This window comes from Pseudonaja textilis, chromosome 7 (genome assembly GCF_049901715.1).
Source record: "Pseudonaja textilis isolate UNSWEBS1 chromosome 7, rPseTex1.2, whole genome shotgun sequence".
In the NCBI taxonomy this organism is placed as follows: Eukaryota; Metazoa; Chordata; class Lepidosauria; order Squamata; family Elapidae; genus Pseudonaja; species Pseudonaja textilis.
Window position 1 is genome coordinate 19,472,786 of NC_141996.1, and position 27,762 is coordinate 19,500,547.

At 38.4% G+C, this 27,762-nt stretch overlaps 2 protein-coding genes across 5 annotated transcripts in view; both read right to left on the reverse strand.

The window, feature by feature from the left end:
- Window positions 1–17,097, reverse strand: part of ZDHHC20 (zDHHC palmitoyltransferase 20) — a 67,458-nt gene extending 50,361 nt beyond the window's left edge. For 2 of the 4 annotated variants that reach the window (XM_087937154.1, XM_087937152.1), the window contains exon 1: window positions 16,123–17,081. In XM_087937154.1, the coding sequence (XP_087793280.1) occupies window positions 16,123–16,282 (160 nt within the window). In that variant the 5' untranslated portion in view covers window positions 16,283–17,081. Of the gene's footprint in view, window positions 1–2,626; window positions 2,654–16,122 lie in introns of all 4 variants that reach the window. The other 2 variants (XM_026708954.2, XM_087937151.1) reach the window with 2 other exon arrangements.
- Window positions 17,098–23,560: 6,463 nt separating this feature from the next.
- Window positions 23,561–27,762, reverse strand: part of MICU2 (mitochondrial calcium uptake 2) — a 66,487-nt gene continuing 62,285 nt past the window's right edge. The window contains exon 12 of the mRNA XM_087937147.1: window positions 23,561–26,694. Within this exon, the coding sequence (XP_087793273.1) occupies window positions 26,590–26,694 (105 nt within the window). The 3' untranslated portion in view covers window positions 23,561–26,589. The remainder of the gene's footprint in view (window positions 26,695–27,762) is intronic.

Genomic DNA, 27,762 nt, shown 5'->3' on the forward strand with positions numbered 1-27,762 from the left:
CGCCCGTTGGTCTTGGTGTTTGGAGTACGGCCTTTGAGAGTGGGGAAAGCGAGATGAGTCTCCGCTCGGAAGGCAGGAGGGTGATAAGGAGCAGGGCAATAGTCAGCTTTGTTCCCAGAGGAAGAGAGAATTTTACGTTTATCTCTGGTTTTGATGAGATAAGGTTCCAGAGCATCGCCAAAAAGCTTATCACCTGCGAAAGGAACTGAAGCCAGCTTCCATTTTCGGCGTGACTCCACCTGCCAATTTCGGAGCCATAAAAGTCTTCTTGCTGCAGATGTCATGGCCTTGGATGCAAATTTGGCGGAATTGAGAGTGGCATCCACAGTGAATTCCGCCGCTGCAATAATTTTATTAAGGTCTTGGTGAGACCGAAGGTCAGAAGCAGGCAATCTATTCTGGAGTTGGCGCAGCCACTATATGGATGCCCTGGTGAAGAAGGATGCTGCTGTTGAAGCCCGAACAGCCCAAGCAGCAGCCTGGTGATTGCGCTTGAGGGTCTGTTCAGCACATTTATCATCTGGTTTCAGGATATCTTCTGGCTCCATGGGAGTGCCAGAAGATGAGAACGAGGCTAGAACCAGAATGTCAACAGAAGGCACTGCCAGGTCATTGTCCAGAGCCGCGCTGACATTGTAGGAACGCTTATCTACAAAAGATGGGCGAGGACCTGCCGAAGGAGAAGCGCACTGTTCCTTGACCATGTCCAGGAACAAAATGGGAGAAGGCAAAACCTCTGCATGAATGACAGGCTTGGAGAAGAGCGAATCCCCATGGCTAGAGGGATCTCCTTGTGGCTCAGGAGCTACTTCCTCTGGCAACAGCTTGGAAGTGACCAAGGCCTTGCTGAGTAATGGTCTGAAGAGAGTAGGTTTGAAGACCAATGCAGAGGATGTCTGCTCTGGGTGAGAATCCTCTTCCTCTGAAAGATTTTGGTCAAAAATCTCATCTTCTTCACACTCTGAATGAGAGGAGTAACTGTGTTCAGATGGTGAAGCCCTTCTTTCCTCATCAACCTCCTCCCATTTTGGTAGAGAAGAATGGACCCTTGAATCTCTCTTGAAGCCTTCAGCCAATTCCTGCCTAATGGCTGATGAGGCTACATCAGAGAGAGAGAGAGAGAGAGAGAGAGGCGGGGAGGGGGGCTGCTTGAAGAGAGGAAAAAAGTACTGAAGATCGCTGGTGATTGCTATCTAACAGAACGCTTTCAGAGACATAGTTACTGACTGAAAGGAGCTGAGTCAAAAGCTGGGGTCTCTCCCGGGGGCTGGCTTTTATATCTTAGTACAGACTCAGCTAAATGATGTCACAGGAAGGAGTCAACCCATCCTGGGCTCTTGATGCAGCATGGAGGAGAACTGCTGCTTTCACTCATCCTTTTTTACTTTTTTCTCCCATTACTATCTTTCCAGATCTTATTAGCAGCAGCAGTGCTAAAGAACATGAGTAGTTGCTACTATCATCTTTGATCTTGAGAAAATATTCCTTCTAGAATCTTCCAGCCAATAAGTTCCTGACACTTAATTACAACTGCAGATAGCTTTTTAGAACAAATTACTTTACTTTTTAAATAGATAATCTTACAAGATTACAGATGTCAAAAGGAAATTTCTAATTTCCTATGCTTCTCTAATTAAGCATCTGTTTCCTTCTCTCTGTAGCCATTCTCCATTTCCTATCATATATAACAGCTTTTCCCTACCATTTTCCATAGAAAAAACAGAATCCAGTCCCATTATTTTTTATTTTAAAGGCTGTTAAGGGAGGAGAGGCATTGCTGGGGAAAGCAGAACATTCTGGGGTGGAACTTGGGGGGGAAAAGTAAGAATATCCTTGAAACCTGTATTTTAATATAGATACAGTAATTGCTGATTTGAACCTCACAGGCAAAGTTGCAGCAATATTCAGTTTATAGAAAAAGACATGCAACCAGTTTAAACATTTGGAAAATTGTAATTTGTACTATTAATTATTTTTAATTATTTGTATCCCACGTTTATTATTTTTTACAAATAGCTCAAGGCAGCAAACATATACAACATACTTTCCAACTCCTATTTTCCCTACAACAACAACCCTGTGAGGTGGGTTAATCTAACACAGGGTGATTGGCCCAAAGTAAGTTGATTGGTTTTCATGGCTAAGGCAGGACTTGAATTCATGGTCTCCTGCTTTCTAACCTGATGACTTAACCACTAGATCAAACTATCCTGGTGAATGTAAGTTAGAGGGCACACCAGTATTTATTGGATGGAAAATGGAAAGTACTCTGCATATTTTTTGAGATACTTCCTGGCTAGAATAAATTATTTTTGTTTATTTAGCTCAGCAATTCTTGTGGATCCTTGATTTGATGAACAGTAAGCTTATGCTGCTTCTGTTCTTCAGAAAACTGAGTAATTTTAGATTTTAGGCAAGCGTCAGCAATATTTCTGTTGCCAAGATTTCATTTTTTCAAAAGCCGAAGGCGTCCATCACATAACTGACTGAAAGGCCTGAAGCTGAAATTACATTTTTTTTCTTTCCAATTTTCAAGCAATTAATAATTTTGCAAGATAAAAGTTCAAATACTCTATGACTTGACATATGCACAGAAATAAAATGTTTTACAAAGAAACAATCATACCTTTTTCTCCAATTGAGGTAATTGTAACTGGAGGAAAAACAAAATGAGTGTGAGTCAATTTTAGAAATCAAGCACATTAATAAAATACAATGTATTCAAACATATTAAGATAACTGAAGAAAACATGCATTTTGTTGTTCTCCACTCAAAAAAACTCTATTTATTTACATAGGTAATAACAAAACAATTGAAGGGTGGTGCCCATTTTTCCCTGGGGAAATGAAGGAATTATTTTGTTTGCCTGCCACTGGCAAACAATTCCTCATTTGTCTGTCCATAGCATGTATTCTTCTGACAAACACACTGAATCGGTAGTTCCTTCAATTGTGTTTATTTAATGCTTCAAGAGATGAAGATTAGGAAACTGAAATAATGAAAGTTATATAAGGGCAAAAGACAAAAATTCAGGCGCGGAAGCCCATTTTAAATGACCACATTGCAGCTTAATAAACTGAAATGATAACAAATCTAAGACTTCTGCCAACTCCATCTTTCTTGGTGTGCGATAATCATTTTTAATTTTCTCTTTAAATATGTTAGATTATTTTATCCCACTGTATCAGTAAAAGTTCAAGGTGGCATAAATTGTACGGCCTGCTCTAATTTTTCCACACAACCACCTTGGGAGGAAGCTTGGCCTGAGAAAGAACAGTCCAAAGTCACCCACTAAATTTTCCTGCCTGAGAATGGACTTAATCCTTGCACCAGACTTTTCAGGTTTTCAGATTCAGAATAACCTAATGTTTTAAATAGATTTCAGATGTCACACTGTCTTTCCTTAAAAAAAGTCTGAAGAGTTGTATTAAGCACCCAAGCTTTATTAAGGGCAAAATGATGAAAAATGATATTCATTCTTTTCATTTTTTGATCTGTGGAGAACCACAAGATATTTTGAAAAGTAATACAACAATGGGTTTGTAATCTGGTATTTACTAGTAATTGTATATATTCTTGGATAAGCCTATCTGTGGATAAACCAACGCTCGAAGTTTGGACCAAAATACCATGAAAAATATACCACCAGCAGATAAGCTGACTCTCAAAATTTTCATATGCCTTAATTTTTACAATTGTCCTATCTGTGGGTGGTGTATTTTTCATGGCATTTTGGTTAAAAAACTTGAGAGCTGATTTATTCGTAGGTAGTCTTATCTGCGAGTATATGTGGATAATTTTTAAAAGTATTACTCATAATACTTTTTATTATCAGCATTGATGGTGCAGTGGTTAGAATGCAGTATTGCAGGCTCACTCTACCCACTGCTAGGAGTTTGATTTTGACCGACTCAAGGTTACTCAGCCTTCCATCTTTTTGAGGCTGGTAAAATGAGGTCTCGGATTGTTGGGGGCAATATGCTGTAAACTCTGTAAACTGCTTAGAGAGTGGTGTAAAGCACTATGAAGCAGTATGTAAGTTTAAGTGCTATAGCTACAATTAATAATTTTCTTTCCTTTAAATTTATCTGATTAGAAATAGGTAGAATGGCACTGAATAGAATCATCTTTATATTTGGGTACATAATGAAAATAATTGAAACATTAATTGGTATGTTTAATATTTAGCCTTGAAATTAACACACATATTCATTAAGAAGTTTAAATACAGCTAATTCCAATGTTGTATTATTTACTTGATAGCTTAATCCCATCTATGGCTATTCAAAACTTAATATCTGCAAGCTCAATGCAGCTTAACTCCATTGGACATAGGAGCTCTTAAATAACATCTCCTTCTCGGATAATGATACCATCTTAGTTCAGCCTCAAATACTACAATGGCATTTGAAAAGTACAACAGAAAAGTCTACATTAAAGCCAGTGTACTGTGAATAATCAAATACAATAATAACAATACAAAATCTAATAAAATTTTTTATCCTGCCTTTATTACTTCAAATTATTACTTCATAAGTAACTCACAGCAGATGTAACACCCCTTCTTTGTCCTATTTTTTCCACAGCAATAACCTTGTGAGCTGGATTGGACTACAAAGAGAGAGAGGTCACCCAGCTAGCTTTGTGGTTTGTTTGTGTGTGTTGTGGCCTGATGTCACTTAGGTTTTTCAATATTCTGTGTCTGTACTATTATTTTGGGGCGTGGGTGGGTTCCTGGTTGTAAGCCACTAAAGATCTGTTAGATTGCAGCAGGATATACATTTTACCTCACAAACGCCTTTTTAAGCCAAAGCCAATATTAGCTAGCCATTGTCATGTACTGGAACAGGGATCGTAAATGCAGTAAGCTACGATTTAACAGTTCCCTGATTTACCAGTTTGGATTGCAACTGGCAGTATTTGTGGTCAGATCTCTTTCCAAAATAACAGACTAAATCAGTGGTATTTGAAGTAATCCAGAGAGTTCATGTACATATATGTTATGTCGCTTTCATATCAAAGGACTAAAATTATGGATTTACATTCAACTGACATTAAATGACAGATATGAATGGCAGCAACTCGTCATTAATAAACATTCAGGAGCAACAGTTCATCATGGTCTTTCCTTTTAATCTGCCCCACCCCCATGACTACGAATAATCATATCCGGAATCTTAACTTGCTCTCATCAATAGCAGAATTACCTTGTGGTAAGATGGGTGGCCAATAAATTTAATAAACAAATAAAAAGGTGGCATTGATCTTTGCAGTAGCATCAGCTGCAATAGGTGACTAAGACATTACAACACAAAATACTATGTACACTATTTGAGAGGCAAAGCAGCCAAGTGACATTGTACAATGAAGAAAATGTCATTACCATCCCCATCTGGCATCTACCTGCACAGAGATAGGAATAAATCTCTTAGTGACAAAATAGTGCCTCTCCGGATATGATTGAAATGTATTTCACCACCAGCTCCAACCCACCTGATCATTAGAGAATGATGCTGGCAATTTTATTTTAGCTGTTTCTGGAAAGCTAAATGTTGATTAATACCTTGCCTTGAGCATTTTGTTTGGCTCTTCTCTCTTGAAATGAGGGATACAAATACAAATTGCTTGATAGATTTCAGTGAGGTTTACAAAGGAAACTATCTTGAGGATTGAGCCTTTTATGATCTTTCAAATCCAACATGGATTGAAACCAGCAATACTATTGTGAAAACCTCGGCATCTTTTTTACCCGCCCTGAATCATATGTTGGTACTACTAAGCTCTGGCTTATTTTATAATAATGACTTATTTTGGAAATTCAAGCTATTGGCTGGCTCACTGATTATTTCTTGGAATAATTAAAAGCATTCCAAGTTGCTCAGAAATCTGTCATTTTTACATCTCTTTCATTATGATAGTTTTTGTTTTTTCCTTTATACATACATGTGTATGTGTGTGTGTGTGTGTGTATGTATGTATAAATCTATATGCCATTTACAGAAAGAATTTCCTTTGTCTGAATCTGACTTTATCTTATCTTACAATTTTAATTTCAATGAGGTTGTTTGAGCAAACGATTGCTACTTGGAGCTTGTTTTCAAATCATGTAGGAATAATTTCTAGTATGATGCAGAGACAAAGAGGATCACACAACTTCCCATACATTCCCCACATGCAATCTGAGCAGCATACCATACAACACTTTAGGAACATTTGGAGAAAGAAGTTTCCTATTTCAAAACACTTTTGAAATATATAGCATATAGCAAACTGGAATCTTTAGTTCTCAATATGGATGGAGATCCAGGGATTTCAAGTTGAAGAGTTTCGAGTAAGATTATAAGGGTGTGTTTGATAAAGATTGTTATGGAAAAAAGAATGGAAAAAAGGCCAGAAACTTAGGGAAAGCCAGCAGGAATTCAAGGGTAGGGAGGAATGAGAAGCACTAGGGCAGGGGTATCAAATTCAGTTTCACTGAGGCCTGCATCAGGGTTACGTTTGACCTTGGGGAGGTTTAGGGGGGGAATAGCCAGGGTGAATGTGGCCAGCTTGACATGACTGGTGCCTGTGCCAGCGAAAACAGGCTCCCGAGCTTTGTTTTCAGATGTGATAGTTTCCTGCACCCTCCTGCCAATGAAAATGGAGCTTGGGAAGGCCACACAGGGCAGAGGCCTCAGGCTGGTCCTTTGCTGTTTCCAGGTTGCCCTCGCAGACCAGATCTAAGCACCCCACAGGCTGGATGCAGCCCATGGGCGTTGAGTTTGACACTCCTGCACTAGGGAGATGGTAAACTGGAAGAACCATACTGGGAACACTGGAAAGGAAGAAGAGAGATGGGTAGTATATTCCAATCTTGTCCTATCTATCCTGTGAAATCCCTCCAAAGCTCCTGTAAGTTTTCCAAATATTCCAAGTTTTGTTTCTGCTGAATCACAGCTGATCTGGAATGACTTGCAAAACTTCCATAAGAAAAACAGTTTGTTTGGGATTCAAAACCAAATAAATGTTCTCTTTTGTGCACATTCCTACCACTATGTTGTATGAAAATATACAATTTACAAATTATTGCTAAATTGGATAATTTTCTTTCATTATCAAAAAATTGCAATTGTGTAAAGTACTACAAAGTGTACTTTACATTCTGTAAAGTGAATAGTGGATTTATCTAGATAATCTGTGACATGCTAGATTATCATTTCCATAACTCAAGAGAAACAGAATGATCACAAGTGGGCAAAAAAGCCGTGACAGTGGGAACAACTTCCATCTGGCTTCCCTATTGAGTTTCCTTGGGGAAAGCTGGCAGGGAACATTGGAAATTTTCCTTCCCTCCTCCCCTAATTCCTGCTACTTCCCCCATTTACTTTGTTTGTGGGAAGCTTGCATGGACAAAATCTGTGGGAAAGCCAACAGGAATCTGCAAGTGCAAGGGAAGGGTGTGAGGTGCTCAAGAGATGCTGTGAAAGTCCGGGAGTGAACATGGGTAGGTGGTGTGGATTGGAAAGGGTGCACACAAGGGTGCATGGGAAATGCTACACAGGTTGGGGAGGGTGCATGTGGGGCAGCATGGGTCAGGAAGAATGCCTGGAGATCTCAGGGATATTTGGTACTTTGAATATAAGGCATTTTACTGAGCATAATCCTCTCTTGGCTAGGAAATATAATGTGGCTTCTAAGCAATCTGTATCTGGTTTTCAGGGTTCCTTATATATTGATCACTAGCTGCCTTCCTCAAGGAAGGCATTAACTTCCATAAACTGTATTTCGTGTCTGCTAAAAATGGAATTTGACCAAGCCTGAACAGGTAAACAATGATCAGTCTTTAATCTTCTTACCATGCACACTCAGCATAATTAGGATTGCATGAGCCCAAACTAAAGTCATTAGAACATGAGCCTCTTCAGCTGATAAGGTGCTTTTTGAAGTGGCTTCCATAATATACTGCACAAGATACTGAATCATCTCTTCTTGACGTAGCCAAATGAACCAGCACACTATATTTGGGAAGCTGTCATGCCTAGAGTAAGCATTGCTGATTCAAGAATCTATCCAGACTGATGCTTCTCTTTCCCCTAGCACTGTAAACTTTATGGATTTGCTTCCCAGAGAAAATCAACCAGTTAGCTACCTGCCTTTCTACTCTTTTAGATGCTCAACAATGAACCTTCTTCTGCAATAATCTTTGCTATCATTTTCTACCCTCCTTCATTTGCTATCTTGACTTTAATTTTGTCCAGAATACTCAGAACAGGTATGTTCTTTTTCCCATCTTGAAAATGTTCCACTAATCGTGTGCTTTTGCAATAATAAAATGATAAATATTTGGAATGGGAGAACATCTATGGAGATTCTCAATCATCCAGGTCATGGTTGTCCTAAAGGTGCTTTTCAAAAGACCATTGGACTTAGTTTTTTTCCTTGAAAACATTTTGCTTCTCATCCAAGAAACTTCTTCAGATTCTGAAGAATTGAAGAAGGTTCTTGAATGAGAAGTGAAACATTTTCAAGGGAAAAAACTCCAAGATATACAACTGCCTTTTGAAAAGCCCCTTTGGTGCATTTGGGAAGGGACTTAATCAAAAGCACAAGGATATTTTACCACGATCCTAATTAGCTAAGTCAAAGAAGAAGCCTAAATTGCCCTAAATTTCTTGTCCTAATTGCCAATCCCTAATCTATGCTATGCTGCAATCAAATGGAGCCATCTATGATGGAATGCAGCCACCTTCCTCCTGGGAATCTCGTCTACATTCCACCATACTTTCCTCTATACTTTTTGCAGGATATGTTAGGGAAAGGGATTGATCAGTTTGTTTGGCTTCCATCAAACATTGCCACCTGGCATGATTTTACCACTCTTCTTTATGTGGGCTGGGACTGGGCAACTCACACATTTTTACAGAGGATTCTTTAGTTGCCCAAAGAAGAATGGCTCTGGGGACAGGGACTGGAGATCTAATGTAGCCAACAGACACTGGTATTATCCCAACAATCATATGACTGGGGTACTGGCCAAATCGCTTCTGTTTGCTTGAGGGGACCTCGCTAACCTGAACAAGTAGCAGCTGAGGACAAGATAAATGCAATGCAGAGAGTTTAATTTCTTGTTTTGATTTTATTTTACCTAAACATTTTATTATTATTATGCAGGATGCATTTTGAATTACTTACAGTCTCTCTGATTATGGTGGGGATAACTCTGGTAAGTAATTAAATAAATAAAATAAAATCAGCACAGCAGGAAAAAGGGCTCCAGTGCATGCATGTACTATGGTCCTGGCAAACTGGGGAAATGAGATTTAAATCTCTCATGGTCGCAATAGTACTCACTTCATGATCGCAGTCAAACTCAAAATTTTGGTCATAAGTCACTGTAGTTAAGTGACAGAAACAGAGGTGAGTTTGTTCTAATGAGGGTTGACTATAGAGACTTGTAAAAAACAGGAACTAGGAGAAAACAGATTTCACACTACAGATTTCACACTACAGATTTCACACTACAGATTTCAACCTCAAGGTCTAATTAGGCAATCATGTGAGGCAGGTTATTTTAAGTGCTGTTTTGCTCAATTTTATATGTCTCAGCCTATTTACTCACATAGATTACAAATTATTAAGCACTAATATAAAAATGAAGATCACATTGCCATGTGATTTTGTTGCAATTAAACTTTTCCGAGGATTCCAATCTTGGCAACTATAAGAATTGTGAATTTCAATTCATAGCATTCCCATGTTGGCTGGGAAATTCTGGGAGGTGAAGTTCACAAGTCTTAAAATTGCCAGGTTGGAGACCCCTGTATTAATCCTTAGTTTGATGCTTGTATTAAAAAACTGCCTTTTTTATTATTTAAAAGTTTGGTTTGATATCTCATCCCAAAAACTGCTTAGATCTGGTAAGGGGGGGGGAAGGGGAGGGGGAGGGGGAGAGTGGGAGAGAGAAAACTGGAGTCAATTATATATAATTTTTTTTCCCAAGCAAGCAACATTTCCTGCACTGCCCACTTCAAATTCCAGAGAAGGCATCTCCATATTCAAGGAATGATGGTGGTGTTGTGTGAGTATTGTATATAAGAGAGAGGGGGATAAATGGAATTCTTTCATGGAAGAGGAAAATAGCTCTCTCATTTTAAAATTCAGAGAGAGGGGATGTGAAACGGATTTCCCATGAAAGGGACTGGCAGGCTGATGTAGATATTGGTACAGACCAGGGGTGTCAAACTCAATTTCATTGAGGGCTGTATCAGGTTTGTGTTTGACCTCAGAGGGCTGGGGGAGTGGGCGTGGCCAGAGTGGGCGCACCTACGTTGGGGGCACCTATGGTGGCCAAGTACTAAGGCAAGACTTCCCTGAGACCCTCACTCACTCTCATTATAATCTCTTTCCTTCCTTCCTCCCTCCTCTTCCCTTCTTTTTCCTTCCCTCTTCATTCTCCTTTCTTCTTCCTTCCCATCTTTCCTTTCCCTTTCCTCTTTCCCTTTCTCCTTTTGTATCCCTTCTTGCATGCTCAAATGCAAAAGGGGAAACATTTCTCCTTTTGTTTTGTTTTTAGTTTGTTTTGATAGCCTTCTGTCAGTGAAAACAGAGCCCGGAGGGATCACATATGGCCTGTTTTCGGCCACAACAGCCTCCTGCAGCCCTTCGCCAGCAAAAATGGAACCCTGTTTTCAGCTGTGGCTAGCAGAGGACTGCAGGAGGCCGAGCTCCGTTTTCGCTGGCAGAGGCACCGCGGGCTGGTCCTTTACTGTTTCCAGTCTGGCCCTATGGGCCAGATATAAGTACCCCACAGGCCATATCTGGCCATCAAGCCTTGAGTTTGACATCCCTGGTATAGACAATCCCGTTATGTCCCACTTGCTAAAACTATTCATTTCATTGGCAAAATACCAACCTATACTTAATCTATTATATACAATTCATGCTATTGTTCAAAATAAAGTACAGTAGTAATCACAAAAAGTACTGTAGATCTTTAGTTATCTAGAGCAGAGATGGAGAATTATGGCCCCTTTGTAACTTGGAATTTCAATTCCCAGAATTCCTCAGCCAGCATGGTTGGTTCAGGAATCATGGGAGTTGAAGTCCACAACTCATAAAAGCACCATAGTTCTCCACCCTTGATCTACAGGAATTCAGTTTAAATAAGATATTATTAAATTTCAGCAAAATAAGAACCTATCTCAGGTCACTGTTTTGCAAAGAATTCACATTAATCAATCTTTGCCTTGGATTCACAATCATATCAAATGTCAACTATATATTATAAATTGGAGAGAACCTGATCATGGTTCATTTCTGGCTGCCAGGAAATGAGACTAAAAAACAAAGAAAGATAAGATTCCCCTTTTATTAAAGGCCAGAATTTTTCTTCACAGTAACGTTGCTTAATCTCATGCATGTCTCAGAAGATATGAAAATAAGTTTTTATCATTTTAAAGATCTCCAACGGGGTATCTGCCTGGGGAAGGAGGAATCCCGACTCTTAATGAGAAGCTAGAAGACACAATAATACTAATGAACCTTGTAGTAGTGAAAAAGTCTTTTTGCACTGCATATTAACTGTCTCAAGTCTCTTCCATTTAATTCAGGTCAATAACATGGATAAGAGGAGACAAAATTATGTATTTTAATTTCCTGATATGACTGCTAGATAATAGAACTGTTTTAATTCTATCAATTTTAAATCAATCATAAATTTCTGTATATAGAAGCTTGTCAACATATATTCTTGACATGCAATGTACTTAATGCAAGTTAGTTAGCTGAGCATATTTTCATGTTGAGGATTCAGCTTTAAAACAAATGATGGGACTATGTAACTTTCACTCTCCTTCCCAAATTAGCTTATCCAAACTAACACTATTTCAGTAAACAGTGTCAATGTATACTACAGTCTTTACATTATAAATATAAGTGCATTACAATATAAGTGCATTACAAAATATAAGTTTCCTGAGTGGACAACTGCTAGAATTCTAGGTAGGTTTCCAAGCATGTGAATTTTGAGGGTTGTCTCAGCAAATTTTGAAGCGCTAGAATGGGGAAAGCTTTTGTACATATAGTTAAAATGTTTACTTCAAACATTAATTTCTACTCATATATTTTACACTACTGTACTTCCTTCTTTCTACTTAACTGCAACAAAACTTAATATGTGCAACATTGGTTACTTGCATTTATCCAGGGCTATTCATATCTGTTCATATCATATCTCTTTCTGTTGTCTTCCTTAGCAAAAAATGTAATCCAGAAAACACCATGAGGGCAAGAATAAGGGCTGTTTTGCTTAAGAAGTCTTCTCTAGTGCCATAAGTATAGACAGTGCTTTCTATGCAATAAAAAGATTCACATCTTATGTACCTGTTGTAGAATTTGCAATCAATATAGTGGATAAATAAAAATATTTGGTTTCTATATAGACTTTAATTTACATTTTCCTATTTTAGATGACACCAGAAAACTGTTTTGAAAAACCATAAAATGTTTGCAGAAATTGAGAAATATGTTAGATCACATATGGTCTGAGACTATTGTGTCTAAACATGGCTTAGATAGCAATTGTTCAGAGTTTCTCTACATACAGAATCTATGTATGAAGAAAGAAAGAAAGAAAGAAAGAAAGAAAGAAAGAAAGAAAGAAAGAAAGAAAGAAAGAAAGAAAGAAAGAAAGAAAGAAAGAAAGAAAGAAAGAAAGAAAGGATGAATGGAAGGAAGGAAGAGAGAAAGACAGAAAGAAAGAGAAAAAGAAAGAAATGTTATTCCAAGCGATTGGTTTCTGTGCATTTCTATGAAGAATCAGACTATTCTTTAAAATGTGCCTAAATCAATACTTCAGGAACTCTCCTAACAGATTCCTGAAAGTGTTTTAAACATTAGCGCATAATTAGTAGACATCTGCATACTTGTCAAAATCCTTTACTGTATATTCTTCTAGAAAGCTACCTGGTATATGCAAATTGCTACAAGTGTAAATTAAGCATCATGCATCACTTCAGAAAAGCCTGAGTCTTGGTGTACATTGATGCTTTAAAGTCCAGAGCGTACTAGTTCAGTTCAGTTGTTAAATCACAGAATGTTCAATGCATGAAGAAGACACTGCAAAAAACAGTATCAATGCGTCAAGGTTGAACATAGGGAGAATCTACTTCTATCTTCAACATTTTCATCGCGCCACATACAGTATATCGAAAGCTGTATGCAAAAGCTCTTCTGCAATCTGTAACTTTGTGGTACCAAAGCATTATTTATTTATTTGTAATGTTTTCAGCAAAAAGATAAATTACAGACATATACCATTTGGATCAAAACATGGAAGAATAAGTCAAGAAGGCATTATTTAAGATCTCTTCTCTTTGCTTAGAATAATGTCCCTTTTGGATAACTATATAGGGCTACTACATTTTAATCATTTTGCAGAGCTCAAGAATTGATGCTAAGAAACAGTACTTAGAAACAAAACATTAATGATGTTCAAAATGAGATAAACCTTTAAACTATACTATTTCAACATTTATACTGAAACTACAAGGGACTCCAACTTTGCTCAAAAACAGTAAGTTTTAGTACCTACTAAACAACCCATACCTGTTGGGTCATTTTTTGCAGAGATATTTATTTACCTAAATAGACAAACAGAATGGCCATAGTGGGAAAAAAAATCAATGGGAGCAGGAGTGACTTCCAGGAGTCACTTCCAGGTTCCTGTCGACTTCCCTGTTGAGTTTCCTAGTGGGAAAACCAGAAAGAAGCAAGCTTGCTTGCTTGCTTGCTTGCCTCCCTATTTCTAATTTAAACCTTGTACCAGTTTCCTCTCTAGAAAATAACATATGACACCCAGATTGAGAAGTGTGCATGAAGGTGTGTGAAAGGTCCAGCCTGGGATGGGAAGAGCACATAAGGCATGGTGCAGGTTAGGAAGGATGTTGAAGGGTGCATAATAAATGCAGCAAGAGTTATGGCATTTGGAGTACAGCATGGGTCTGGAAGGGTGGACTGAGGAGAGTGAGAGGTGCTACGCAGACTGAGGATAAAATGCAAGGCTGTAGCATGGGTGGAAAAGAGTGCAAAAATGTGCAACAGTTGCAATGTGAGTCGAGAAGGGCAAGTGGAGATGCACAAGTGGAGATGCACAAATGAGAGAGGCACAAGTACAGAGGAGCTAGCAAAGTTGCAGGTATGAGGGAGCCCTGTGGCTTCCCCATTGAAATCACTCTGAGGAAACTTGGCATGGAATGTGGGCAATTACAATTAAGTTTACACTTCCTGCAGGATACCCTATTGACATGTGGGAAGCTGCCAGGGAATGTTGAAAAAGTCTATCAAGTAAGCGCAGCTGAAGCAGCTACCTCTCCAAACTTCATTCCTAAGGGGAATACTGGGTCCCATGCATTCTGAAACGTCCTCTATTTGAGGTAACCATCATTTGGTTATAAAATGGTGGCCCTATGATGCACTGTTTTGCCCAATTGAACTTTATAGTCAGACAGTTTTAGTAAAATATAGAAATATCAATTTTTTCAAAAATCCTTTGATTTTCTTAAAACAAGTGCTACAGTCCTATGTCACTTTTAGTTAATAATGGAGTTACCTGAGCTATTGGTTAGTTATGATTACCTGAAATATGATTAAGGGCTCTGAGACCAGTCACTACTACCCTTTCATCTTTTTGAATTGCGCTGGTTAAGTGAATAAAATAGATAACTAAATCTGCAATCCACTTCTAATTTCTTAGAAATAGGATTTATTGAACTCAGTGGGATTTTCTCCCCAAGTAGATATGCATGCGTTACAAGTTTCATTGTTATTATCTTCTGCAATCACTTTTAATTACTTCATAAAAGTAGAAATTAGGGATTCTACTTACATTAGCCTTGCCATACAAATCAAATCAACCCTATATTCACTCCAAATGCTTTTGTATTTTTATTTGGAATGGCCCTAAACCCTTTAACAAATGAAGGATTAATGAAAGATAACTCTTCTAGATCAACATGATAGGAACCAGTTCTGTTTTACAATTTAATAAGCAACGTCCAAAGAAATACAGGGAAGGATTACTGTACAAATAAAACTAAAGCAGGATTTCTCAACCTTGGCTGGGGAATTCTGGAAGTTGTAGTCCATTTGCTTTAAAGTTGACAACATTGAGAAACACTGCACTAAATTTCTACACTAAATTTCCAATCACCCTTTGGGACTCAAATTTTGTCTAGTTAAAGATAAGTATATTTTACCATTAGTCAAAACATTTATATTGTCTTCTCAGAGAAGTGAACGCTCAAGGATTTTAGCACAGTCCAAAAATGAACTGCAACCCTTATCCACAGCACACCTCAGTTATCAATTCCCATCCCCAACCATGGGATGAAAAGAAGACCTTAAAAAGGATTTAATGCCCATGATTCAGAGAAAACAAACACTTAGCAATGCTATCAACCCTTTTTTTGGAATACACCCCACTAGTAAAAGAAGAGGTACTTCTAGATAAGGCTACATAAGAAGCATTTTTCCTCTTTCTTACAAACACCCTGTTTGTACTTAAGTCAAAGGGTGGACTTGCCTCCTCGTTTCAATTCCTCTCCTTAAACCGCAAGCCCTGATCTACATGAAAGATTCAAAAGAGACTCTGTCCGGGCTTTGACAACAAGAGGATGGATTGCTAATTCTCCCAGATTAAGGCAAATGCCCATGGGTAGTTTTAAACACGAGGTTTCCTCCCCCCTTCCTCCTTCCCGTTCAATCGTGTCCAAATCTCGGAGACTACCGAACAAAGTATGCAGTGTTTTGGGCAAGGGCTCCCCCCCGCCCCGCCCCAAAGAAGTGGTTTGCCATTGCCTTCTTCCTGAGAGAAAGTGAGGCGGCAGGCAACAAGTCACCCCGCAAACCTTGGAGAATGAATCACCCCTGGACTTTTGCGCAAGAAGGAGGAAGCCGAAGAAGCCGGAAAGCCGACAAAGTAATTTTGGGGGAAAGGAGACCACCGGTCCCTTCCCGTGGATCCCGCCTTTGAAAGCAACCCAGCGAAAGGGCGCCCTCCGCGGTTATGAGGCAGCTTCCTCCTTCCTTCGGGCAGGCGGAATCTCCCCGGCAGGGCGGCAGCGAAACCTCGTCGGCTTACTTACACACACAGAGCTCCACTACGTAGGCGTAATAGGACCAGGCCACGACCAGGGCGATGAAGACCACGGGCACCCACGCCAGCACCCTCTGGCAGCACTTGAGGACGTGCGACGGCGCCATCTTCCCCGCCGCTGAGCTGCCGCTACCGCCCGCAGGAGCCATCGGTGCCGCAGCCGCTCTCAGCGCCGCTTCTCCGCTCGCCGCTGCGGCGGTGCCTCCCGGCCCCCGCCCTTCCTTGCCTTACGCTAAGGGGGCAGGGCCTGGGCGCGCCTGCCTTGCGCAGCGACTCTCTACTTCCTCGGGAGTAGGAAGCGCGGCGAGCGTGAGGGAGAAAAGCTGCGGACTGCGGGACTTGCGGGAGTTGTGGATGCGGGAGTCTTATAGCCGCCCCGCCGCCGTCTTGACCGGAGCTCGGCTTTTCTTCCCTGCTGCCCGGCCGTTCTTCTCACGTACACCCAAATCGCCGCAAGCAGCCCTGCCCTCGCGGCTGAAGGAAAGAGGCGGCTCCTCTCTGCGCGATGCCTGGCCGGTCGCGGCGGGTAGTTCAGATGTTCTCGGGCGCCATTCCTTTTGGGGATTGGCCGAAGGGTGGGATCCCCAAGAGCCTGGGGTCGCTTTCTTCTTCCCTCTTATTCGACCAATGGATCCCAACCGGGAGGGAAACCGCCCTGAGCGATTCTAGCGCCTTCCTCGAAAGGGTGTTTGTTCCTAGACAGACGAGCTCGAGTAGTTCGGGACAAAAGTCACAGGCAGAGTTGGAAGGTCGAACTTGGCTGATCCCTGGAGCTAAACTGGCTTAGATGACCGAATATATCACATTCGAATAATAAAAGTCTGTCAATCCCGGGTGGGTCCCTTGAGAATTATAGGGCTTTAGGCTAGACTGGGCTGTTAAAAGGAACAAAACAACAACCGTGGGTAAGCTTTTCGGCGACGTTGCGAGATGGCCACTTCGCTGTCTACCTTGATTTGTGAACGTGGGAAAAGGGCGAGGTCTCCGCGGTGGCGACGCCTAGTTGGGCATGGCTTATCTTGACAGTTCAGTAGGATCAGATCTGGGTAATACTCAAATAATTGAGACCCGGTCCTAGGGCTGCATGCTCCTTTTAGGAAATGGGGTGGGGTGGGGATCTCCTGCTTTTTATCCACGAACCCCCATGAAGTTGCCAGGAGTTATGTTTAGTTACGCCAGTTTGCCTTTATGAAGGGCAGAGTGGGTGTGACGGAAAGCTAAACATGCCAAGAATCATTTCCCCAAACCTGGACTTCTCAGAAGTGCTGGCAGCCAGTCCTGTTAGGTAGAGTGAAGCATTTGGAGATCAGCGCTCATTTAGAAACCAACCTAGTTCTGTGACTGTCTTGTCTTGTGCTGTTGCAGTCACAATTCGTGAGAAGGTACAGAGTTAAGATATGCCATCCAAACCTACCTATAGTCCAGCCATCTCATCTCCTGCCTTTCAACTGGTACATCAGTCAGCTACTATATGTGAAAGCGAAGGGATTTTGGTAGAAGCTAGGTTACACGTTTTGTTTTGCAACACATGAAACATTTAATTCATCTGTATGAACTACAAAGATGTAATTAAGTTTCATCTTCATAATTAACCCAAGAATAAGATGTAGAACATCGTTGCACACAGACACTTACTGATTAAAGTCTGTAACATTAGTGAAAGATGAATCATACAACTCTGTGTTACATATGTAGTATGTTGGGCCTGATATCAAAATGAATGTTGGTTCTCACTGCAACTGATAACTGCAACCTATAAAATTTAAATAAAAAAACCCCCATTTTGCAGGACTTATAACCTGAGACAAAGTGGTGATCCAAGGGACTACAGCTACTGCAGTTTAAAACTACTACTAAATCAATGACTTAAATTGCTTAATGCAGGGATGTCAAACTCACATTGTCACAGCAGTGTCACATGACATATCAGGACTCCCCCCCCCCCTTGCTGAACCGGGCATGGGGGTGGCCAGCACATGACGCATCTGGCCATGGGGCAGGAGTTTGACAGCCCTGGCCTAAGGTATTATATTCATATAATAAAATGTGTACTGTTTTGTATTGCATCAATTCCTCTCCCCACCCCTATGATTTCAGAAAAGGTATCAAGATAAATAATTTCAGTTTAATCTTTTCAATTAGTAAAAGTCTTATTATTGCTATGGTAAATGTTGGTTCCAATTAGTTATGCTAATGTTTTAAATTATTTTCATATTTATTGAGAACTGGAAGCCTTGTATAGTTTATTTATTCATAATCACAATACTTTTTAAAAAGTTCATCCCATTATACAGTGTTAAGGATATTCTTGTGCAATTTATTCAATCTCAGTAACTTTTAAGATGTGTGGACTTTTACTGCCAGGATTTGTCAAGTCAATTATGTGTATTTCTCTAATCAAAATAAATTTTGCCAGCACTTGAGGTGCACTGAGGCTAACTGCTATAGATCATCATCCTGCTCCAACTCTCACTTCTTGTAGTGTTTATTTAGCGAGGTTAAATTTGGCCATTAATTTTAAAATTCTCAATACATTCACTCAATTCAAGTAAAGGATACGAGTTTAGTCACTCTTACTGAGCTTACAAAGTCAGACATCTTTCCAGAAATATTTATTGTTATTTCTTTTGGCATACTTACCTGCAGTGCTATTATTGAAGAATGAGACAAGCTCTTTTTATAAAATGTGGTTGAGCAAGATTTTCTTATTATTGATCAGTTGGGCAATGTCTTAGCAGACTGGATTAATGGAAATTTACAACCTGTTGAAAGACTATAGTATTTTTAAGAGCTGTATAAAGACCCTACTTTCTCCATATGTGCTCACCCTATAATCTTGGTGAACATTTCCACTTTGCAAAGTAGGGCATGCTACGCTTTGTGGCTATACACATTACATTTGTTGACATCTTCAACAAGCTATATCTTTTTCAGGGCTTGTGCAATAGCTGTAGAATCCTGGGAAAATATACATGCTTGAGCCAAGGACCTGCAATATCATTATCCATGTCTACATCTAAGAATCTTTTCGGCAATCTAAGAAACAGCAATATTCAAGGATTCTAAAAATATTAATATACAAAATCTCACTGTAAGCTTGTTATAGGAGTGCTTAAAAACATTGCTTTGGTTAAGGTTATCATTATCATAAGAATCCAAAAAGACAAGGCCCCAAAGAGAGAAAAGTTAAGACCTATTTAACAATCCAAAGGGATTTAGGATTTCAGTTTCTATTTATAAACTAAATATAAAATTATTTATATATAACCCCAATATTATATTATATTGAACTGTATATTTATATGTGCCTTTGACCAGTGCCTATGGGCTAGAATTATGAAAGTAATTTAGCAGTTTCTCATTCTTATTTTAGAAATGGTCAATTTAATCTTTGCAAATATGAATTAACAAGGAAAGAAAGATAAAAACACAGGGCTCCCCCTTGTGGGAGTTTGTTATTTATTTTCATATACTTAAGATTACAAAGCATAGGAAAATACAAGCATAGGAAAGAAATACTGTGAGTCTGGTCCTTGAATCAGTGTCATTGTTAAAACTTATGTAATACATACAGATGATGTATTCTCAGTGGCGGCTTTGGCCTTTGGATGAGTCTTTCTTTTGATATTTAGCAAATCTACACCCTCTAGGCCAGGGGTATCAAACTTGCAGCCCATGGGTTGGATGCGTCATGCAGTGGCCACACCCACCCCTTTTAGTAAAGGGGGAAATAGTTATACATCATGTCATTGCGAGTTTAATACCCCTGCTCTAGGCCTTTAGGAAGATGGTTAATATCTGGGTCTTCACCCTCAGCCTTTGGGCCAGAATGAATACAGCTCCCATTTTCTGGAGGTATAGTATGTCAGCCATGTTTGCCATTAATTGTCTGCCTTGTTAACATTAAGTTTTATTATATAAAAATATTATTTATACTTCTTTACATTTGTCAATCCCAGAGGAATATCTAGTAAGCTCATTATATTGTTTGGGTAGATTTATTTTATCTTCCAAATATCTTTTCCATTCAGTTGATGAAAATAAAGATTTTGGTTGCTTTTTCAGCTATAAATCAATGAAATGAAAACAAAGTAATAGCAATTCACTTAACTTCTTAGAAGAAAATTTTATGACTCTGACTGCCAGATAACAAAAGATCCAGTGAAATATTTAGGACTTTACAAAATTCACTAAAGAGATACATCAAAACAATTACAATAAACTATGGAAAAAATGTATCTATTTTGAGTTCTCATTTCTCCTCTGCCTACTCTACTGTTTAATTTTTGTCTTGCTGTCAATTAAAATCTAGACTAAGACATCTAGTGTAGGCATCTAATGGGTTCCCTCCATCCCCAGCTTTTTACTCACATTAATGCACAATATAAAAAAGATTCGTGCTTATCATTAGTTATTTATGAAGTCAGCGTGTCTCTATAATTGCATCAGTGGTGGGATTCAAATTGTTTTACTACCGGTTCTGTGGGCATGGCTTGGTGGGCATGGCAGGGGAAGGATACTGTAAAATCTCCAGTCAGAGGTGGTATATTTGCCGGTTCTCCGAACTACTCAAAATTTTCGCTACCACTTCTCCAGAACTGGTCAGAACCTGCTGAATACCACCTCTGAGTTGCATTACATAGGCCTGAATTCAATGAAATACTATTTAAATGAACCTGGAAGCTTATGAGGGAAGACATATTCTTGGCAACTGTTGTTGATTTTCAGCTATTGACTGTGGAAAAGAATTGTTTTCCCAACTATGCCTGGTATATTAGCTCAGCCTGTTCCTAGAAAATAAAAGCCTGATGTCTTCTGTCCAAGTTTTAATAATATTTTTCCCAGCTTGATGCCAGATTCAAATAGGCTGAAGTACAAATCCTAGCATGACTCACATAGACTGAAAATCATGAGGGCTGTAACTGAAGATGCATGCAAATGACCAGCATCACCAACGCTTCTTTGTAGATGTTGGAGATACTTTAGATCAGGGGTGTCAAACTCAAGGCCGGATCTGGCCCACGGGGTGCTTAAATCTAGCCCATGGGCCCAGCCTAGAAATAGCAAAGGACCAGCCTGCAGTGCCTCTGAAAATGGGGGTGCTTCGGCCTGGACGGCTTCCTGCAACAATTTTCTGGCCAAAATGGGATGTGGGGAACCATACACACACCTCCATGTCCCGGTTTGGTCAACAGTGTCCTGCAGGAGACTATCCAGAATACTGCAGGAGGCGTCCGTCCTGTCTCTCTGCCCCCCTCAGCCACCCATGGAGAACTACAATGTTGATCCAGCCCTCGAAGAAATCCAGTTTGAAACCCCGGTTTAGATGCTGCAGCTCGTCTTAAATACAACATCCAGGCTTCCAACTGTAATTGATCTAGGCAAGAATATTCTCCCAGATCTTAAAAAAAAAGAAAAAAGGATCTGGATAGAATTCTATGGACTGGTTTGGATTTGTGTTCTGAATATTCCATGTTCTGCCTATTATATATCTGCCAAGGATAATGCCATGAATAGAAAGTTTATTACATGGTAACTAAGTCTACTGCTTGTGGTAGTACAGTTAGTTCTCAAGTTATGACTGTAATAGAGCCTGCCTGTCATGGTTGTAAGTTATGATGGTTGAATTTTTAAAATTTTTTAGCAACTTCTTTTGCAGAGGCTGTTAAGCAAAAATTATGGTTGTTAAGCAAACTAATCCTGGGTTACGAGTGCGGTTTTGCCAAAAAATAGAAAGTGCCAATTTTAGCAAAGCCATCATAAAATGCAGTCATGTGACTGTGGGATGTGATAAATGACATTAAATATGGCCTGGTTGCCAAGCACCTGAAATTCACTCACATGACTATGTGGAGGGGTGATGATCGGAACTTAGAATCTGGGTCATATATACCCCTCGGTAAGTCTATTGTAAATTTGAATGGTCACTAAGTGACTAGTCATAAGTCAAGGAGAACCTGTAATAATATCTTAATACTGTATTTACATTAAGAAATTAATATTAGAAACAATAACCATAATTTGATAAATTAATCAGGAAATCTGAAGTTGGAACAGTTGCTTATTCAAACCATAAACCTGTAAGTGTGTTAATATTAATTACACTGCTATCAAAAATTTCAAGGTAAACTAATAAATATTGTTTGGAATGTCAAGTTTAGACATTGCTGAAACGGTAGTAATGCTACTGGTGAGATCAATCATGTAAGTACATATACTGTACTACTGTCCTGCAGAAATGGCTGTACTGTAACATATTACATTTGAACAGCAAATAAAGGAAGAAGCAATGCTATAAATGTGTGTATGTACGTGGAAAAATATGAGGATATTTTTATTATGTGTATAATAAAATATGTGTATATTTTTTATTATATGTTTAGGCCAAAACTTGCATTCTTCATTCTTATCATTGTGATTATTGCATTCAAAGCTATATATAATTTTCTGTTGAAGATATGCCAGAATGGTAATTGTGCAAGACAGAAGCATGAATAGTAATGTAACAAGATTAGTTACATCTATTTATTTAATAAATTTATATGACAACCCAACTAACAGTGATGATTCCGAGAAGTTTCAAATTCGCAGCTTAAAACCGTGGCCGAAACAGTTATAATCACACTAGGCACTTAATTGATTGTCTATCAGACTGGAGTTCCCAGGCCTGCTGACAGAACTATGGCCTTCCAGAAAAGTAACAAAGTGGCAATATATTTTAAGTAATCATAGTTCTCTGTCGAGGTATCCAAATGTTTTCATCATTAAATAGCCTGGAAATGATCTGACTCCTAAAATTATTTCAAATCCACATATCCATTTAATTTTGTAGCCTTCCAAAATAGAAGCATCTATTTTGTTCATCTCTATTAATGTCCCAAGTACTGTCAGCATCACCAGAAATATTTATAGCATGGCTGTAAATCTTGGTTCTCCAGACACTTAACTCCTATAATATTCACAAATCGACTTATTCAAGTTTCCTTTTTTGCAGACAAGAATTAAGTAGATTTGCCCACTGCAATATAAAGAAGTTAAAAAAAAATCGATACATAGGCCTCTGCCTCAATCCTATAAATCCTAAGCTTTTTAAAATATGATCACTCTTTTTTTCATAATCTTGGAGGCACTTGCTCTAGGTGACAGAATGGTTCTCTTGGGACTCAAATTGCTGCTCCTGTCTTACTAATTTATTTCCCTACAGATAGTATAGCGTTCTCCGATATGGCCAATTTGTCATCACCATCATTGCAATCATTATTTCTCCCCAATGTTACATTTAGCTAGTACTATTATAGTGTAGGAAGATATAGAAATGGACTTTACTTATCTAAATGTTAAATGCTAGATTTTGGATCTGCTTTTTCTCTGTGACAATGAGTACTGTTACCCAATATTTTTTTATGATCAGCTGAATAAATCACAATCAGGTATAAAGCTTTTTTTTTTATCTTAAAGAAGTAAAAAAAAATCAGGAAATGAATCAGTATCAATATTTAGAAGTAGCTGAAGCAACAGTCAAATTATACTGACTTCTGAGATTCTAGATAGTGCAAAACAAATACAATTAAATGACAATAGTTTGCAGAATCCATAGCGACAGGATGTGTGTTATCTTAGTTACAAATATTGGTGGTATTCTAACAATATTTCTTGCTGTAGAACAAAACGGGATCATAGCACCAGCTAACAAATATGTAAAGGATTATTTATCCAACATAGCACACAGTAATTGTAGAGTTATGTTTCCTTCAGTTTCAGTACAGTTCATTGGCTTCAAAAGAACACGCATATTACAGAATCAGCAAAATCTCTGAAGTATTATAATTGGTGTCAATATATGTTCAACATAATCTCATGTGTTTACTTAAAAATAAATCCCACAAGGTGCAATTCAGCAGTTTTGGTAAAATAGACTATCATTATTGTGAATTTTGATGCATCTTAACATATAGAATCCCAGAATGTTCTTTGCATCTATTTCAACTGCCAGTGCACTTTAATATTTTCTAATTCCTTTAGGATGATTTAAGACATTCACCAGCCAGGAACAATGATTTTAGGATTTAACTTTAATGCATTCAAATTATTGAACAGTTTACTCTTCAAGATTCCCATAACCCAAATATTTAACTGTTTGAGGCCATTGTTTCAATGACTCCAGTGGAGTTGCTAAGATTCAAATATAGAAGAATGATTTGTTACAGGACCAATTATTAGAGAACTAAGAATTTCTGGTGAAGAATGTCTAGGGATATTTTTGCGACAACGATGGGATTGAGAATCTCCACAGACATTTAACCATGCAATTTCTAGTTATGTTTTTAATCAAGTATTTGTGGGGAGAATCTCATTAGAGGTGATTTGCATGGAGAAATGTAAAAGAATTAAGGCTACAATATCTGGGCTAGTTACTGCAGTAGCAAAAAGTATACAGCTATAAATCACTCCTTGCTCATTTAAAACAGATTAATTTTAACTCTAAAGGCAGCCATGTTTGAAAACTAAACTTTATTCTGTGGCGGTCAGGCAGAAAACATAATTAATGTAGAGGCATGCTTTTAAAAAATGAATTTTTCATGCCCAGCCTCAGGAAAGTTACTGAAGTGAAAAACAGTCACTTCAACATGTATGTTCATCTCTTTGCTCTGGGAAGTGAAGAGATGAATCTTCTGTCATTTTAACAACATTACAACTGTCCTATGAAAATGAGTAAAAATGATTGGCCCAAAGTTGCCCAATAAACTTTAAAACTGTGAATTAGGGCTTCTTTGGTCCTAGTCAAACCTTTAACCAATATATTACACTGGAAGTATAATATGCTATTAATATTCATTCATAGCTCAAATCAAACAATTATTACAGAGAGTTATCAGGAATTTAAACAATGAATTTGATGGAACTTGACAGTAAGCAAATCAATATACACTACCTATATAATGTTAACGTTCATTTTCTTTAATGAATTCACTGTGTTTAGCTTCTAATCTTTGTACACTTGTGCAACTTACAATCTCCCAGTTTATGTAAATGTTTTGATATTTCCAGCTTACAGTGAAAGATGCAAACCCCTGTGCAAACAGAATATAGTACAGAATACATGAAGAATGTAATAAAAACTGGGCTGCAATGCAAAAATGTTTTCAAATGTCTATAAAGTACTATGCTCTAAGAATATCTTTTCCTGGCTAATTTCTTACCTAGAATTTATATTGGATATTTAAAGCTCAAAAAGTTCTAAATTGCATTGCATTGCATTGTTTTATTTTTCATACTTTTCTTCCCTTTAATTCTTAAAAATGGGGACATTCCCATGTGTGCTATGAAACTTGCCTTTAAAAGATATTTCCTGACTTACAATCATTTGTTTAGCAAGTATTCAAAGTTACAACGGCACTGAAAAAAGTGACTTATGATCTGTTTTCACACTTACAACCATTGTAGCATCCCCACGATCAAAATTTGGGTACTTGGCAACTAGCATTTGTAATCTTCCCAGCTGGCTTCTGACAAACCAAGTCAATGCAGAAAACCAGATTCATTTAAGAACCACAAGATTCACTTAGAAAATGCAACAATTCATTTAACGACTATGGCAAAAACGTTGTAAAATGGGGCACAACTCACTTAATAACTATCTTACTTAGCAATGGAAACTTTGGGCTCAGTTATAAGTTGAGGACAACGGTATCTGTACTAATTACCAGATAGTATGGAAAACGGTATCCATCTGTGAGAACATGAGTACCATCTAAAATAACCCTAAAGCAAATTCTATTGCTGAAGGGATGTGCAAAGTGTTCTATGCATAGGAGGACTAGCTTGAGGTGTCTGCCACAGGATGAAAACTAGCATATTTAAGAGAGAAATGCTTCGGGAAGAGACAGAGAGAGAGAGCAGGGAAAGGTCAATGAGGTTGCAGGCAAAGAGCAAGGAAAGGAAGGCACTAAAAAGTGGATGGATCAACTGCATATACTGCATTTGAAACCAAGCACACTGGAAATGGTAATGGCAAAGGGAAAGGGAGGAAGGGAAGGCAGATTTGGTAATGGTTGGGCTGGTGGTTACGTCATGATTGAAGCCAAGGACATCAGCAGCTAAGGACAAGGAACATCAGGGGTTGGAAGAGCAGCAGATGGGCCATTTGGTAAAAGAGGGGACAACGGGAAAGCTAAGAAAGTTTCTCCCAATTTTGTTTCAATTAAAATGCAGAACAACCAAAAGTGCTTTGGGGGTTTCAGTTCTATCAAACTGCAGTACCCCTGAATGATTCCGAAACACAAAACACATTTTCTTTTTCATGGCCATCCCTATCAAAATCAACTAATGGAAGTGTCCAATATTTAATTGTATTAAATGATTGCACTTCATCTAGTACAGCCAATCTGTAACCAGATACATAAAAAACAAAGCAAAATCAGAAAGCTGAGTCACAAATGATCTTACAAAAATACATTTAAAAAGGACTCTTCCCAGTTTGCTTCCAAACTTCTTTTGCCCCTTTAATGGTTTCTCGTTTCACACATTTCCAGTAACCTTGGACTCCTTGTTGCTGAGGCACCTGTTTAAAAAAAGCAAGAGTTACCAATCTATATTTAAGTTATAGTTTTTTAAGGCTGGCTACATTGGGTGAAGTCAGCTAGTCAGATCCATCTGTCTGTTAAATTGATCTGTCAATCATCTCTGCTGGTCCAAACACATTTACCTGATTGCAGCACACATTTACTTTTGTCCTGGTTAATCATCTATAAATGAACCTATCACAACCACATATTTTTTGTGGCTGGAAGCTACTGGATGAATGAATATTGCTTTATGATTAGGGATGATCTATAAATCATGAGCAGCGTAGTTCTAGAAAGGCATCTGTTTATTTTATTTATTTATTTTAGAAAATTTATATTGCTGCCTACTTGCACATAGTGACTCAAGACTGCTTACAAGGATATAAAAACACCATATAAAAGAAAAAAAGAATAAAAAGAAAAATAATGAAATACTTCTGCAGTTTAGCTGTTTTATGATTTGATATGACATACAAATATAGCTGTGCCTTTGTTGGTTCTTCCATTTAGCCATTTAATTATTTTGTAGTAAGAGCTAAAAGTTGAATTTGCTTATTTTTTGGCTTCCTTCCCCATCATACTTGAGCAAAAGACATCATTTAAAAATGTTTCGAGTACATAATTATCTAGTTTCCTTTTATTATTTTACTCATTACCATCATTAGAAGTTTTGGGGTTAGTAACATGACTTGGGGTGGCTCCCAATGACCCCAAGGAAATATTTACCATCTACATCAAATGATTATCATTTACATCATCTGTCCGTCCATCCATCCATCCATCCATCCATTCATCCACAGCAGTAACACAAGAGAATGTGCAGAACCTCAACATAGCATATTGTATCGAGAGAGATGATAGATACAAAGAGAGAGATAAACAAGTTGTATATCAGCTAATCCTGTATTATAAACTGCTTGTTTTAATAAGATAAATTATGTTCTATTATTACATATTTATAAAGCTGATAAATTAAAAAAATTATACTAGGTCAGGGCTGTCAAACTCACATCATCATGGTGGCATCACACAACATATTGGGATTTCCCCCCCTTCGCTAAACC